The sequence below is a fragment of the Bufo gargarizans genome, chromosome 2, assembly GCF_014858855.1.
Source record: "Bufo gargarizans isolate SCDJY-AF-19 chromosome 2, ASM1485885v1, whole genome shotgun sequence".
Taxonomy (NCBI): Eukaryota; Metazoa; Chordata; class Amphibia; order Anura; family Bufonidae; genus Bufo; species Bufo gargarizans.
This window is the reverse complement of record NC_058081.1, coordinates 212,507,766-212,524,729: the sequence shown is the minus strand read 5'-3', so window position 1 is coordinate 212,524,729 and position 16,964 is coordinate 212,507,766. Positions and strand designations below refer to the sequence as shown.

The following is a 16,964-nucleotide window of genomic DNA, read 5'->3' as shown; positions in this document are numbered from 1 at the left end:
TCACCCCTCCTGTCCCTTATACTAGGGATACTCTCACCTCTCCTGTGTTGTCCCCCGTCCCTTATACTAGGTATCTTCTCACCTGTGTTCTCTCTGATCCCTTCCATATACTAGGTATCTTCTCACCTCTTCTGTGTTCTCTCCTGTCCCTTATACTAAGTATCTTCTCGTCTCTCCTGTGTTCTGCCCTGTCCCTTATACTAAGTATCTTCTCGTCTCTCCTGTGTTCTCCCGTCCCTTATACTAGGTATCTTCTCACCCCTCTTGTCCCTTAGGCTGGGTTCAGACCTGAGCATTCGGGATGGAGCGCTCTGTATGCGCGATTGTACCGGCGTTTGCAACCTCGCATACACAGAGACAAGCGAACGCCCATTGTCACGCGTTCCCGGAAGTCTATGCACGGGAACGCGCGACAAGACGCCCAAAGAAGCTCATGTACTTCTTGGGGCGTCGGGTGTTTTACAGTGCGATCGTACGCGCTGTAAAACGCTCAGGTCTGAACCCAGCCTTATACTAGGCATCTTCTCACCTCTCCTGTGTTCTCCCGACCCTTATACTAGGTATCTTCTCACCTCTTCTGTGTTCTGCCCTGTCCCTTATACTAGGGATCTTCCTACCTCTCCTGTGTTCTGCCCTGTCCCTTATACTAGGTATCTTCCCACCTCTCCTGTGTTCTGCCCTGTCCCTTATACTAGGGATCTTCCTACCTCTCCTGTGTTCTGCCCTGTCCCTTATACTAGGTATCTTCTCACCTTTTCTGTGTTCTGCCCTGTCCCTTATACTAGGTATCTTCTCACCTCTCCTGTGTTCTGCCCTGTCCCTTATACTAGGGAGCTTCCCACCTCTCCTGTGTTCTACCCTGTCCCTTATACTAGGGATCTTCTCACCTCTCCTGTGTTCTGCCCTGTCCCTTATACTAGGGATCTTCTCACCTCTCCTGTGTTCTGCCCTGTCCCTTATACTAGGGATCTTCAAGCTGCTCCAAAGCCCTTAGTTACAATGCCTGAAACTGTACTGCACATGCTCAGAGTAAGTTGCTCCTCTAAAGACCAGAGGAGGAAGTTTACTACTAGGTATGGCTGCAGTCATCTCAGAACAGGCCAGGAAGACAGCATCAATAGGGTTGTCTAGGAATAAGTAACTTTTCACAGGAGCCTGCAGCTTGTCTCCGCCACAGAAAGAGTCATACTTACCTGCCTGCTGCCGCTCTGGTACTGCGTGCTGGCTCCCGTGTCTCCATCTTCTGGTCTGCAGCTTGTTTAATTCTTCCCCTGCCTTGGGCATGACCATCTGCTCTGCTGCAGCCGATGACTGGTTTCAGTGGCGAGGTGTCTGTAGACATCAGTCATTGGCTGCAGAGGAGTAGATGATGCTACCCATGCTGGAGAGGAAGTAAACAAGCCACGAACCAGAATATAGACGCAATGGATCCAGTGCGCAGGACCAGAGCTGCAGGGAGCAGGTTAGTATGAATCTTTGCATAGCGGAGGCAGACTGCAGGAACCTGTGAAAAGTTTTTTCTTCCCAGAAAACCCTTTCATGACAAGCACTGAATAAACCCACAGCTACACTTTTTACATGTTTCCTTTATTCACATTTAGATTTGCACAGGATTCTCTGCATTTCCAGGACATACATATATAGTGTAGCTTTTATAACTTTTTCTGAGACCAAATTCATAGATTTCTTACAATTAATCAGTGTATAACAGTGTTTCCCAGTTATTAAATGCACAGTCCATTGCATATTTACTTACAGGAATTTAGAAATGTATAGCCCAATAAATATGGTTTAAGTTCTATCCAAGTAGCCAGATTACTTCCATGGTGGTGCGAAACAGTCAGATGTCACCATTTTACTACGGTAAATCTGTCATTACTATATTTGCCATTTATGAAGGAGTTGGAGTGTAATAAAATGCAGGAGTCAGAGCTAAATTGGCAAGTGTAATAGTAGTTGTTATAGCAATATATACACCTACACTGAAACCCACAATAACACTCATCTGGTTTATAAAGCACCAGTTGCAGCCATATCCTTTACGGTAAAAAAATAAATTGGAATAATAGTTTTATGAATGTTAGCAATTTAATGCATAATTCCAGGCAAAGTCCTTGTCATTCTATATACCGCCAAAGAAGAAGGTTCAGGAGGTTTATGGCAATAGAAGTCAGGGGAATATCCCAAGCATAGGCACAAAGACCAGAAGAATCTTCTGGACAGCGGCTCTCACTTCACGGATCATACAGTTGAGCGAAAAAGGCTAGAGCTGGATAGTTGGAATGTAATCATCTTGTGCAGATAATGGTTTGTTCAAACCCCTATAGGCCAGAAAACTGGAGACAAAAAGTTAAAAGATGTAGGTGCATGCACTGCTTGAGCAAGATAAAGTAATTTTTTTGGCGTTTTGTGGTCTCTTCACCATTTTTCAAAAAATGTATGGAGGTAAAGCAGATGGTAGAAGCTGGCACATTTATTCCAATTTATGCTAGGAAACTGGTGTAAATTAGACTTTAGTTCCATGCCAGCATCTTTGAAGACATTAGAGAGGGTCTCTCACTTTCATAGTCAATATTGAAGTAAGCATCCCCCTATACAGGGCAGGTACCCTGAAACATACCCATATGTTTCTTGGGAAAATCCAGCTCTTAATCCAGAGAAAAAGGCTTTTTTTTTTTTATTGTGCAGAAAAAGTTTTCAGTGCACAGTGATCTGTTCAGCAGATCTGGCTGCCCGCATGATTGGCATCGGCGATGAAATCTCAGAGGCTGTCAAACAAGAGAGGGAGGCCTGGACGGAGTTACTGACAAAACGATGATGCACCAAATGCAGTGGCTCCACCCATGAGGAACCGAAAACATTATTAGCATAAACATATGCGCTTTTCAGGATTAGAGGACCAGCTTTTCACAAGAAAGGTAATGTTATGTTGACAATTGGAACATCTACCTTACATGGTGGTATGCTGATCCTTAGTTTTTCAGAGCTACATTCACAGTTCTGCTGACTTCCAAACTACCACCAAGAAACCATCAGCATCTGTACAAAATTTGTTTTGTTATTTGCATTTTTAAAGAGTAACCTTAAAAAAGGTTGTCCGAGCAGATTAAAATTCTTGGATAACTCCTACAATGTCTTGAAATCAAGAACTATAACATACTCACCACTTCTGCGCCTATCTTTGCATCGGTTACCTGCCCAATCCAGTCAGTCAACTGTACTCAGCTGTAGAACGTAGAGGGCACTGATTTGCAGCAGTCATCACATGCTGTATATAGGCATGTCACTGCTGCCATTTGTAAACAAACAGCATATGTTTTTTTGTATTTTAAAGACATTGTAAGTGTTGTCCAAGATTTTTAGATTATCTCGGACAGCTCTTTTAATACCAGGCATTGTACAGGAGTCTGATAAAGAGTTGTATCCATCTATAGCTCGATCCATCCTATCTAGGTAGGTAGATATAGGGGGTCATTTATTAAGAGCAGTGTTTTAGACACCAGTCTTAATAAGCCCTATACCTGGCGCAGGCCTCCTCATAACTTCGGCGGATCCACCGCCTCTTCTAAATGTTCCTGCCGGCCCCCCCCCCTTCCCTGTCCATGCCACCCCCTATTTTAGACCTGACATAAGCGGGGAGAAGTTGCAGATTGCGACTCACCGAACCACAACCTGCGCCTGAAATACGCCTAATATAGGTGTATTTCAGCTTCATAAATGACCCCCATAATTCTTTATTAGATTCCAGAACAATGCCAGATATCTTTTTCTCCAAACTGCACAACACATTCACATTCCAAGATCACACAGGTATGGTGTATTAATGTACCAGGTCTATGACAGCAATGCAGATGTTATCAAAGTATAAATTAGTTCTCCTATGCAACCCTATACACATTCCTGGAGAGATCTCCCAAATACCATATTATAACACAATTTAAAACACAAAAACTCTCAATTTCAAAAGGATTAGACGAAAGATTAGAAAAGAAGCCTAAAAGAAACAATGCCCACACATATACTATGTACCTTCTTAAAAAAATATTTTTTACAGATCAAGCAGTTAACAAAACTGCACGAATAAACAAAGTCTTCAAAACATAATATATGTGTAATGGGCTCATTATATTTGCAGTGTGTCCTGTCATTTTGGATCAGATTATAAGGACAGACGTGAAGTCAGACAGTAAAAGAGAACATGGTGTAGTGTTATGTACAAGAACCAGGTAAAAGCAATCTCTAAACCTGAAGTTCAGGAGCCCTTAGGGACCTGTTCTATGACCGACAAAGAAACAGCAACCAACTATACACACATATATAATATTTTAACGGTATATATAAATAAATTGTTCTTTCTATACATTGATTTAGAATATCCTGTAAACAGCATTCTAGGTGTCTTGTATCCCCTTCAACCATTGTCAAGCTAGCAATACTGCTGGAGCATGAATAAGAACTGCTCTACTGGGGAAGACACGTGGAGGAGAGTGAAAACAGTTGTTTATTGCGAGGCTGAATACTAATTATTTCCATGGTTTGGAGTGCGGGCTGATGCTGCGGATCGATCGGGAACTGATGGAACTGGCAGACGATGGGACTTGGCTATTTCTTGAGTTGGCTGTTTTTGAATCCGATCTTCCAGTGGATAATCTGCTGAGACGGCCTAAAGGCAACAAACAGAGCAGTCCATTAAATGTCATATTTAATGATGTATATAGCCAAAATAGCGTGGTACATAGCAAAATCTTCAAAAACAAATTATTATAGCAGTGATACCTTTGTTGGCTAACCCAAAACATTTTTATCTGTTTGCGAACGGTCAGAAAACAGAGGCTTCTTTGTCTGGCGGATAGGCAGGCAGGCAGCCAATAAAAGTAGGACTGCTATAATACTTTGTCCTTTTTAACGCAAAAGTATTTAACATCACAAATTCATATTTAAAGACGACCTGTCAGGCCCGTTTTAGTGAATCCTAGTATTCCCCCTAAGCAAACACTTCCGGATCATATTTTCTGGGATCTCTGAAATGTGCACCTCCCAAACTGGTAACACCCAGTTATCAAATTATTTAAATATTTCATGAGAACACACAGAAGTGAAACAAAAGATGCTCCAGAATTGTTAACTTCATGGGGAATACCAGTATTTACTAAATTCTAGGCCTTTTACAGCAGGTCACTAAAGTGAAGACCTGTCAGCAGAGTGAAACATCTGAGAAGACAAAAACTCCATTGAAGTGGCTTTTTATGGGGGTGGCCTCCTCAATCACGATAACCAATATGCATATTATATGGTGGAGCTGAAGACCTGTCACTGGAAATCTGGGTTAAATAAGGGTGTGGTCTTCTCAAAGAAGTGGTCTTTCAGAGAGGTTTCAATATATATTTTGGAATGTGCCAAATGGCAAAAAAAAAAAATCTTAACACACATTAGCACAGCACTGAACTAACCAGCTGCTTGAATCATACCTATTTCCATAAGACACCTGCAGAAATGATTACGTGGCACCTTAAAGGGATTATCTACTTTATCTTTACATCCCCACATGACAGTAAAGAGCACATAAAGCAGGGATGGCCAACCTGAGGCTCTCCAGCTGTTGCAAAACTACAACTCCCATCATGCCCGGACAGTCTACAGCTATCAGCCTACAGCAGGGCATGGTAGGAGTTGTAGTTTTTCAACAGCTGGAGAGCCGCAGGTTGGCCATGCCTGACATAAAGTCACTTAGTAATACTGTTATTAGATAATTGACAGCGATATCCTGTTTCCTTTTTTACTTTAATAATCCTTACTGCCAGAATGGCACTCTGGTCCCAAAATGGACGCTCACGGAGGGGCATGTGAGAAGACCCATTCATCAGCGGCTTCCAGAGACCAACATTGCGCATAACATAACAAACAACTGATGGACAAGTCTGGTCCCGGCAGCAGTTATTTTAGGACCAGAGTCCCATGTTGGCAGTAAGGAAGAATGAAGAAAACAAGTAAGGAGCACAACTTCTTGTATGTTCAGTGAAAAAGTGGATATTAGAAACAGACAGAGCAGTATTGTCAGCCATAAAACAAGTTGATCTGGATAACTCAAGTTAACAGATCATTTTTATAGAAGACATGAACATACAGCACTTTCTATTGGAATAATAGCTATACTAGTGTTCTATAAGGTGTATAATAAAGCACATTGTTAGAAGAGTGTAAGCTGGACTACTCACTGGCAGTGTCTGTTGGCATGAGCAATTTCTCCAGGTGTTGCTCTATTTTTTCCAGGTCTTCACTAGAAAATCTACACTTGTTCTCTGCAGTCGTGGAAGGTTCTCTTGGGGTGGTTCGCTTCCGAGCAGATTTGGATTGGGTTGGTTGGGGCAGGCAGGTGACTGGGAAGGAGCCAGTTGTGAGGCCGTCCGGAAATTTCTGAGCTATGACTTTCAAACCTGTGCAAGAACCAGTTGTGTCAAGCCATCTTTGAATCTATGACATACAGCAGGGATGCTCAACCTGCGGCCCTTCAGCTGCTGTAAAACTACAACTCCCATTGCAGCTGCAGGTTGAGCATCCCTTTAAAGATTCCATCACACACCCTTCTTCAGCATTTTGTCTTGTTAAATAATACCATGAATTTCAAGAATATTGTCTTGTTGTGTTCTTTTTTTTTTTTAACAAGCATTTGAAAAAAAAATTTTTTTTTTGCATTAGTAACAGGTTTTTCCTGTTATTTTTAAAGTGCTGCATTAAAAAAAAAACACTACCAACCTTAAAGAGGTATTCCAGTTTCAATGATTACATTTATTTAGAAAATAGGATGTTGAATAATTTTCTAATATACATATAAATAAAAAATTAGGTCTGCAGACCTTTATTATATTTATACAGTAGCCCCACAATAAACAGTTTTTTTTTTTTTTTATACTGATGACCCATCCTCTGGATAGGTCCTCAGTATATGATCGGTGGCTGGCTGACAGCTGGGACCCGCGTCAATCAGCTGTTTGAGAAGGCCGCGTAGCTCCTGCAAGTGCCACAGCCTTCTCGCAGCATAGCCTATGCCATGTTTATTGTTCACATGGCTAGGTGCAGCTCAGTCCCATGCAAGTGAATGAGGCTGAGCTGTGATACCAAGCACAGCCGCTATACAATGTGCTGAGCTGCGATACCAAGCACAGCCACAATCCAATGTACAGAGCTGTGCTTGGTAAGCTAACATGATAACATCACCTAGAGACAGGCAGCCATGTAAGTACAAAATGTTGTAGTTACTGTAATAACCACAATAAAAATCATGATTCCACCACTATTACTATCACCTCTATTCCTATTGTGTCCAGTGTGCTAATCAAGACACTGTTGCTTACTGAATGCCAAGGATTATATGATGTGAAAAGTGTCACATGACTGCCATGTTTTAGTTAGGCCATTTTTTAGCCATGTGCTATCCGCATCTTTGCAGATAGCACACTGACCCAATCATTTCTATGCGGCCATGCATTGGTATTTCTTGAGGATTCGTGTAACCGTTCAATAAATTACAGAACATTGTCCATACTGCAGGAAAAGAATAGCTCTTTCTATTGTTAGGAGTGCAATGCGCAAAATGAAGGTAACAAGTATTTGTCGGATCCATTGTTTGCAGACCAAAATAAGGACATGGCCATTTGCATGAACTCTAATACTGAATATGAATCAGAAAATTGGTTGCATCTATGAACACTGGCACCTAATTACAGGGGTGTTTTAAAAAAAAAAAATTAAATAACAGAATTTACCTCCAGAAAGCATGAATAAATTTTCAAATCCTCTCTCACACATTGTTGTTGCAGCTTGGCTGGTTATCCTCTCATCTTCATCATAAAGGATAATAATTTTGCCATGAGCATTTTTCTGAATGCAATTGTTAAGTAAAAAACATAAAGTCTAGTTAATGTTAGGGTTGTTTCGGGTATCTAATTTTCGATACCCATTCAATAGCTTTGTCCGGTATCGACCTCAATTTGACATTTTTCGATACTACGATGCGCTACTGTGCAGTCTAGTATCACAGAGCATGGAGCGTGCTGCTATCAGCGCGTGCCATGTTTCCTCAGCAGCACAGGGGAGAAGGAGCCACTCTCTCCCTCCCCCTGTGCCTCCGCTGCCACCAATGAGGAAAGGGGGTCAACTGCCGCCGATTGCAGCTTCCTGTCAGAGGCTGGGCGACGGCTATGTGATTCTGCACCCAGCTTCCTGTATTTTGTATTAAATGATAATTATCATTGGTGGCGCAGTGAGCCCTCCCCCCCTTCCAACCTCCCCAGTATTAAAATCATTGGTGCCAGTGGCCACAGGGTCCCCTCCCCTCCTCCTCATTGGTGGTGCAGTGGCAGCTTCTGATCAGAGCCCCAGCAGTGTAATCCTGGGGCTCCGATCGTTTACCATGGCAGCTAGGACGCTACTGAAGCCCTGGCTGCCATGGTAATCTCCCTGCTGTTGTGTGTACTATGCACAGGGCAGCAGGGATAGTGTGAGATCATATTCACCCTAATAGAGCTCTATTAGGGTGAATAGGACAAAAGATCCCAGGTTCTAGCCCCTAAGGGGGGAATAGTTATTAAATAAAAAAAAGTAAAATAAAAAATGTAAAAAAAACCTCCCACCAAAATATTAAGTATAAATATCCCCTTTTACCAATTTTACATATAATATATATATAAATAATAAATAAAACATATTACATATTGCCACGTCCGAAAAGTCCAAACTTAAAATACATATAAAAAATAAAATTATATATATATATATATATATATATATATATATAATCTCCTACAAAATAAAAACTGCATGATTCGCCTTTTTTTTTTTTGTCACCTTGTCCCGCCCAAAAATAGGACAGGACTGTTCGATTATGGGCTGGAACGCAGCTTTTTTTGGTGTTTTTATTTTTTTTGCGTGGGATCGACTGGTATCGAGTTGGGACCCACACCTATCCAATATTGATGGTATATCCTAGCGATATGCAATGTCTGAGATGAGCCAATCACTTTAAAACACAATTCTGAGAATATGCAGTGATATAAAAGGATACATAATTTAGGATTTCGGTTGTGAATGGATTCATTGTCCTGGCAAGCATTGCAGTGGGATAGCTTTTAGCTGTAAGGGCAAAGAAAATGATCACATTATACAGTGCACACATTAATGCAGATCACAGTTTCAGGAGATAATTCACAGCATATTGTATTCTTTATGGTGGAACAAGCAGCATCAAGATATAAGGACTATTTGAGTACAAATATAGGAGACTACCTCTACTTTGAGATTTGAGAGTAATATTTTAGACTACATCATTAATAAATTTGTCACATTTTACAACACATCACCCCCTTCTGCTAGATCCCTTTCAAAACTGTCCAGGTAGGTTAAAAAAGTTGTCCAAGTTATTTTTTGTTATTTGTATGTTTCTAACTAATCAGATGTAAGGGATTTACAATTCACTTACTTCATCTGCAGTGGCTCCTTTTTAAGATCTCACTGAGGGTCCCATGACCTGTGATATCAGCTTCTATTTCGTGCACAATCCTGAAGTGCAGGTCTGTGTCTGTGCACGAGACGTCACTGTGCTGGCCACGCCTCCCTGCACTGGCCCAGCTGTCTGCCCTGTGTCTCCCTCTCACTGGATTCTTTGGGATACTTTAAAGAGGACCTTTCATCGGTCCAAACATTGTGAACTAAGTATCATGACATATATATAGCGGCGCCCAGGGATCTCACTGCACTTACTATTATCCCTGGGCGCCGCTCCGTTCGCCCGCTATGCCCTCCGGTATCTTTGGTCACTTGGTTATAGTAGGAGGAGACTGCCCTTGTTCTTCTGGGCATCTCCTTCTCCTATGCTGTAGCGCTGACCAATTGCAGCGCAGAGCTCACAGCCTGGGACAAAAAAAAAACTCCCAGGCTGTGAGCTCTGCACTGCGACTGGCCAGCGCTACAGCCTGGGAGAAGGAGATGCCCAGGAGAACAAGGGCAGTCTCCGCCTTCTATAACCAAGTCCGCTAAGTCTCCGTCTACTATAACCAAGTGCACGAACATACCGGAGGGCATAGCAGGAGAATGGAGCGGCACCCAGGGAAAATAATAAGTGCAGTGAGATCCCTGGGTGCCGCTGTACAGATCATGATACTTACTTCACAATGTTTGGACCGATGAAAGGTCCTCTTTAACCCTTTCTGCAGCACAGCTGGAGGCTTTGCTAAGGAGCTGCAGGCAGTGAAGAGACACAGGATCTTCTCTCCTCATCCTGTAGACAGAGCTGACAGACTGGAGGAGTTCTGCAGAGCATTGAACAAGAACAGGTAGGGGGAGGATCCTGTGTGTATCAGCAGTGCCATTGTACAGCTGGGACTTGTAGTCCTACACATACAACATGCTGCTGAGTATCCTAGCAGTCAGACATTGCACTCAAGTCAGCACTCTAATTCACTCCCTTTGCAGAGTAGGGGCATTTATTTTTTGGGACACCCAGAAATATTCATGAGGAAAACCTCACAGATTGTTTTTATTGCAAATAAACAGAGGCCAGAAGAGAACTAGGGAAATGCCTCCCTAGCATCATGGTTTATACTAAGGAGGCTCGTTCCCGTCACTGTATGCTCCAAAGGAGTCTCTAGCCTTTAAATGACCTTTTAATTGTATACTGACCTCCAATAATATGGCACTGATCATAACAATCTCTGTCACGTACATCGAGGAGAAGAAATGGGCAATCTTGGTAAGGCTTATCCAGGGATCTTGGGCTAGGCAGAAGATCTTTACTTGTCTTCTTGGGATCATTATCCAAGTCTAATTCTCCAACTCCACTAATAACACTGTAAAACAGCATCATAAAAAGAATAAAAGGCAGATAGATAGCTGGTAGTTATATAGTTCAGAATCATGCTATTCCCACACCATTATAAACATCACACACACTCTAACGAGCCTCAATATAGGGAGATTCTGGCCAATTAGTAAAAGGATTTGTTAAATGGATACTTCTGACCTATAACATACAGTGGCATCTGTTACCATAGGGTTCCGTTGTATATATAAAAAATAAAAGAAATAAAAAAATCTTTTGCTTGAAGATGCAGGATAGAAAAAGCATAGTGTACTAAGTTTTTGCATCCCTTTTTTACAATGTATATGTTAAACCTGGGACAAAAATGTGATGTGAACACACCCAAAGGGACAAGATATTGATTACATATTAGTACTAAGCTGCCACATAATACATTATAAAGCTGAAAATTACATTTTACCAGCACTATAAATCTTTAAAATGGTTTTCCAAGACTTTAATACTGATAACATATCCACAGGATAGGTCATCAGTATCTGATCGGTGGGAGTCTGACACCGCTGGGACCCAACCGATCAGCTATTTGAGAAGGCTGCAGCACTCCTGTGAGCGCTGCAGCCTTCTCTCAGCTCACCAACCCTAGCGCCTTACATTGTATAGCAGCTGAGCTTGGTATTACAGCTCAGCCCCATTAACTTCAATGGGCCTGAACTGTGCCTAGGCCATGTGATCAATGAACAGGTCATCACTTGGCCTAGAAAAAAGCTGAGAGAAGACAGCACCGCTCTCCGTAGAGCTGTGGGTTGTGGGACCACCATCAATCATATACTGATGACCTATAGGTCATCAATATTAAAGTCTCGGAAAACCCCTTTAAGTATTTCTAGAATTGTAAAAAATGTACCTAAAATTTGGCAACTTATCTTATTCAGAAGCATGTACAACCAATATGAAAAAGATGAAGTGAGCCTAAACAAATATTAACTACTTGTGGTTTACCAGCCAACTTAAAACATTAAGCGGCTCTGCATAGGTGGAAAGCCAGTTGTCAGCGACAGCTGGATTCCCCGGAGAGAAAGCAGAGATGGTGTATTATCGTCCATGCCTTCCTACCGGCTGTAGACATGGAACTCAATAAGTACCACATATATAGTTCAGACTGTGGCCTTACTCTCCTGGATCCAGAAATCACAAGATTGTTTGGTGATCCGTAACTACAGGACCGGAACTTCTTAGCAGATTCAGATCAGATATGCTGCAAGGCCCCAGAGGATGTTTCTCCAGGGACTCATATGTTAGCCTCAATTACAGGGAAAATCATCAATAAAAAATAAATAAATCATTAAAAAGCCAAAAGGTCTTGTATGACATTATGAAGGGGCAAAATTTGTAAAATAAAAAATAAAAGAAAATATGAAAAAACACACCAATGCTAGCCCATGCCACATATTGCTGCTCTGGCACTTGCACTCCAAATATCTCTTATAAAAAAGCAGCTGCAACTGAAAGAGGTCACAATGTAAATAACTATTTTTTATAGCTGCACTGTGCGATAAAAAAAAAAATTATATATATATATATATATATATATATATATATATATATATATATATATATATATATATATACACACACACACATACATACACACATACACACAAATGCTAAAGGATAACCAAAATAGATCCCTATATCACTAAAAAATAAAATTCACACATAACCAAACAAAATACAGTTATTGCTTTTAAACCTGCATGTCACCAGGAAATTCACTAGTGAACTACACACAGCGGGGGAGCTTTATCAAGCTGGTGTAAAGGAAAACTGGCTTAGTTGCCCATAGCAACCAGATTCCACCTTTCAATTTCCAAAGGAGCTCTGAAAATGAAAGGACCAATCAGATTGGTTGATATAAGCAACTACGGCAGTTTTCCTTTACACCGGTTTTAATAAATCCCCCAATGTGTTGTGGGCAGGCAGGCCAAAGCCACTCTGTGCACCTTTGGTCCTCCCTTGTTTGACGGGGCAGATTTCTGTATGGTCATCTCATCTAGCACTTGCAATCAAGGACAGGGAGGGATGGCAGAGAAAGCAGGAAGAGCAATGGTGCACCGAGTGGCTTGGGCCCTCCCTTGGTGCGCTTAACCGCTCAATTTCATATGGATTAAAAGCACTTTTTTTCCCCACAATGAAGCAATGAATTGCTAAGTGAAAGTTATCATTGCATTCAGCTGAGCTAGACCTACAAGGGAAGAGTGAATATCCTGGTGACACACTTGCTTTAAGAGGGAAAAATGGCTGGACTTCAGCAAGAAAATCTGAACAAGAGACTATGGATAGAGTAGGTCGTATAAAATGTGTATGAATTCAAGTTTATTTCTTAATGAGCGATTCCTGTTTAAGCAATTCCCTAATGTATTAGTGCAACGTGAAAATGGAGCACATGTACAACTCTACAATCATTCCTTACCTCTGAAGGGTTGATCGTGCAGAATTGACACATTCTCCTCCTCCTATAGTGTCAATTAATAGAATTGGACTTAAAGGGACATTGTATGGACTTCCTTTTCCATTAGTCCGGTCAGTCATAAGCTCGGCATCCACTTCTGACATGACAGAATTGCTCTCTATATAAAAAGTAAAAATAAAAACTTGTAACGCTTAAATAAAAAAAATTATCTCAACAAAGTCCACCAGATCACCGAATTGGATCTCATTCTTAATTTTTTAAGACAAGCTGCCACAGGTCCCACGTTAAAGCATACTTAAAGCCAGTCCCACATAGCAGGTTTGAATGCTCTAATGGCATGATTTACAAAAAAAATAAAAAATTTTTATATTTCTGACATTTCAGAAGTTTTGATAGGTGAGGTTTGGATCCAGAGACACACGCCAGTCACTTAATGAAGCCTAGAAGCATTCAACTAAATACTGTTCCCCTTTGGCTGCGATTGGCTACACTTAGATTCATCCTGCAAGTATTCCTTCTAAAAATGACTTTTGCTTCACTTCCCAAATAAATTGTACAACTTAAAGAGGACCTGTCACCACTCCTGACATGTCTGTTTTAATAGCTTCATGCATCCCCCATGTAATAACAATTCTGGAGCATCTATTCTTATGGCTCTATGTTGTGCCATTCCTTTATTATTTCTACTAGAAGTTATGAATGAATTGCTAGCAGTCTGCAGTAAGGGTACAGAGGGGTGGTAACCAGTTGGGGGTGTGCACCTGCACAGTCTGACTCTATCCAATCAGTGCTGCCAGTCAGACTGTGCTGATACACACCCCCAACTGGTTACCACCCCTCTGTACCCTTACTGCAGACTGCTGGAAATGTATTCATAACTTCTAGTACAAATAATAAAGGAATGGCACAACATAGAGCCTTAAGAATAGATGCTCCAGAATTAATATTACATGGGGAATGCAAGTAGCTATTAAAAACAGGCATGTCAGGAGTGGTGAAAGGTCCTCTATAAGCTAGCTTCACACTAGCGTTCCAGCAAAGGAACAGCCTGCTGGAGTTCATTGTATCCAGCCTAGCCAGAAAGGGCCGGAGCACTGTCAGACTCCATGCTAAAACTACACCGCACCCCATTATAGTCAATGGACTCCAGGCATTGCAGGCAGTATGCAGCTTTGCTGGATATGATGCACTCTGTCAGGTATTCCTCTAGTGCTAATGTGAAACTAGCCTTAAAGGGCTTTTCCACCTTTTTGATACTGATAACCTATACTGTGGATAGGTCTATATAGAGATCAGGGGAAACAGACATTTATAAATATTTCCTGCAAGAAATTAGTAAAAAAAAAACAAAACAAAAAAACACCTAGGAAGCAGAGAATACAAAGGGAGGGGACAATGGTTTGCGAGTCTATTCTTGACATCTGTCAGCATGTTATTAAGAGAATCAGGTGACTGATATTTAATACTTAAACCGCTGAAATATTCATTACCTTCCAGTCTCAGCAGCTCCTCGCTGGTAATGTCAGCCGCCTCACTCTCATCCGATACAGATGCCACTTGAAGTACCTGACCATGATAGAATAGAGTCATTCTCTCATCCTCATACAACATAAGAATTCTAAAAAACAATATGGACTAGACACCCCGTTTTACTTTGTTCTTTTAGCCTTTCAATATATTGAGGTCTACTAAACATTTATTGTAAACCAACCAACCCCGCCTAACAATCTGAAAATACATCTAAAAGCAACATACCAAAATCATCACATAAACAACGGCCCTGATTTATCATGTCTGAACTCCAGAATTCTAGCTTCAAAAAAAAAAAAAAAAAAAAATAACAAAAGTGGGCTTTTGTGACTATTGGACTCACTTGTGCAAAAAATTTGTGACTTTGCATTTTTCACACCACTCACTCCAGTTTTGAAATATGGATGTGAAAGTGGTTGTGGTTAGATATGTTCATGAGTTTCACTCCAGATTTATCACTGATATTTTTTATTTTTTAAAGTGGCACTCTCACTCCAGTAGAAGGGTAGAGTAGGAAAACAGGAGTCGAAATTTCTACTAAAACTAACTTCAACTATCTCCCTCATGATAATTTTCCACAATGTATCAACTACAGCCCTCATTTTGAGAGGCATATCATGATTCCTTGCATGTAGTTATTTCGAAACATAAAAAAAAAACATGTCAATAAAGTTATCTTCTCCCAGATGCCCTTGCCTTATTGTTGTATAGCATAGATTTATGCATGCTATGTCCTTGTTGATACATCACAAACTAAAACTAAGTCTCACCATACAAAACAAACCACATAATATATTCCTGTCCTAATGTTACCCAAAAGTCATAGCAAAACATGTAGAACCTGAACACTACAAACTGTGCACTCACCAGTTGTGCAAAGGTAGTAACTTTAATCCGTTTGAAAAGTTCATCTTTTTTATACCTGTAATCTGAGGATCAAAAAATACTTATTTATTAAAATTTTGTAGTTAAAATGAACAACTCTAAAAATGAACTGGTACTGAGCATCTGTGGCTGCCTGAACTAAAATAAATGACTGTGGATTGAAGACCGCAACAAAAACAGCATGAGTAATAAAAATAAAAAATAACGCCTCACTACATTTAGACTAAGGGTACTTTCACACTAGCGTTATTCTGTTCCATCAAAAGGGCTCTATGCCAGAAAATAACTGATCAGGCATATCCCCCTGCATTCTGAATGGATAGAAATCCGTTCAGTTTGCATCAGTATGCCTTCCGTTCAGTCACTGTCAGGCATTTTGGCCGGACATAATACTGCAGCATGCGGCGGTATTAGGTCCGTCCAAAATCCCTGATCAGTCGCCTGAACGTCGGCATTAATTCCCATTGACTTGCATTAGTACCGGCATTGCAAAACAACTGAAGGACGGATCAGTCCTTCCAGTCTGCACATGCAGACCGGGAAAACTGAAAAAGACTGCAAGGTGGATCCGTCCATCCGCATGACAAGCGGAGAGACGGATCCGGATCCGTCTACAAATGCTGTCAGTTGTGACACCGATTAGCGGATCCGGCAGGCAGCTCCGACGATGGAACTGCCTGCCGGATTACACTAACGCTAGTGTGAAAGTACCCTAAGGCTACACAGGCTTTTTTTTTTACCGTAATTTTTCCAGTTTTACCTATTGAGCTACAGCTGTTGTCCAAAGGAACACTATAGGGCAGATCTACTAATCCTATAGATGGCGTAAGCTTAGACAGTTCTAGACAGAACTACAGTTCCCACCATGGCCTGCTGTGGGCTGTTAGCTCTAGGTTGTCTGGGCATGCTGGGAGTTGTAGTTTTGCCACAGCTGGAGAGCCGCAGGTTGGCCATCCCTGGGCTAGACTATACCTACACCAGATTTATGAGATGGCTGGATGATAAATCTAGTGCAGAGAGACACTTTTCTCTGACTATTTATTGGTTGGTTTACTTTTCCACAGAACTGTGGCACAATTTATGATAATGTCTAGGTGCACTCACATTAGTAAATGTGGGCCAGTCAATGGCATGTGGGCTGCAGCTGTCACTTAAAGGGCGTTGTATGGCCTAGGAGCAGACCAACTCAGTACCGGGAACCTATGCCCAAATAAAAAATTAAACCTTTCACTTGTCCGCAGTTCTGTAGGTCCCACACCATGGCCC

General features: G+C 41.3%; 1 protein-coding gene across 1 annotated transcript in view; it reads right to left on the bottom strand.

Annotated features, from left to right (window-relative positions):
• Positions 1-1,586: 1,586 nt before the first annotated feature.
• The window catches only part of CEP41 (centrosomal protein 41), a 41,333-nt gene continuing 25,955 nt past the window's right edge, over positions 1,587-16,964 (bottom strand). The window contains exons 4-11 of the mRNA XM_044276730.1: positions 15,681-15,742; positions 14,774-14,849; positions 13,284-13,440; positions 10,675-10,841; positions 9,062-9,129; positions 7,764-7,878; positions 6,216-6,434; positions 1,587-4,663 (exon numbers count right to left, since the gene is read on the bottom strand). Of these exons, the coding sequence (XP_044132665.1) occupies positions 4,524-4,663; positions 6,216-6,434; positions 7,764-7,878; positions 9,062-9,129; positions 10,675-10,841; positions 13,284-13,440; positions 14,774-14,849; positions 15,681-15,742 (1,004 nt within the window). The 3' untranslated portion in view covers positions 1,587-4,523. The remainder of the gene's footprint in view (positions 4,664-6,215; positions 6,435-7,763; positions 7,879-9,061; positions 9,130-10,674; positions 10,842-13,283; positions 13,441-14,773; positions 14,850-15,680; positions 15,743-16,964) is intronic.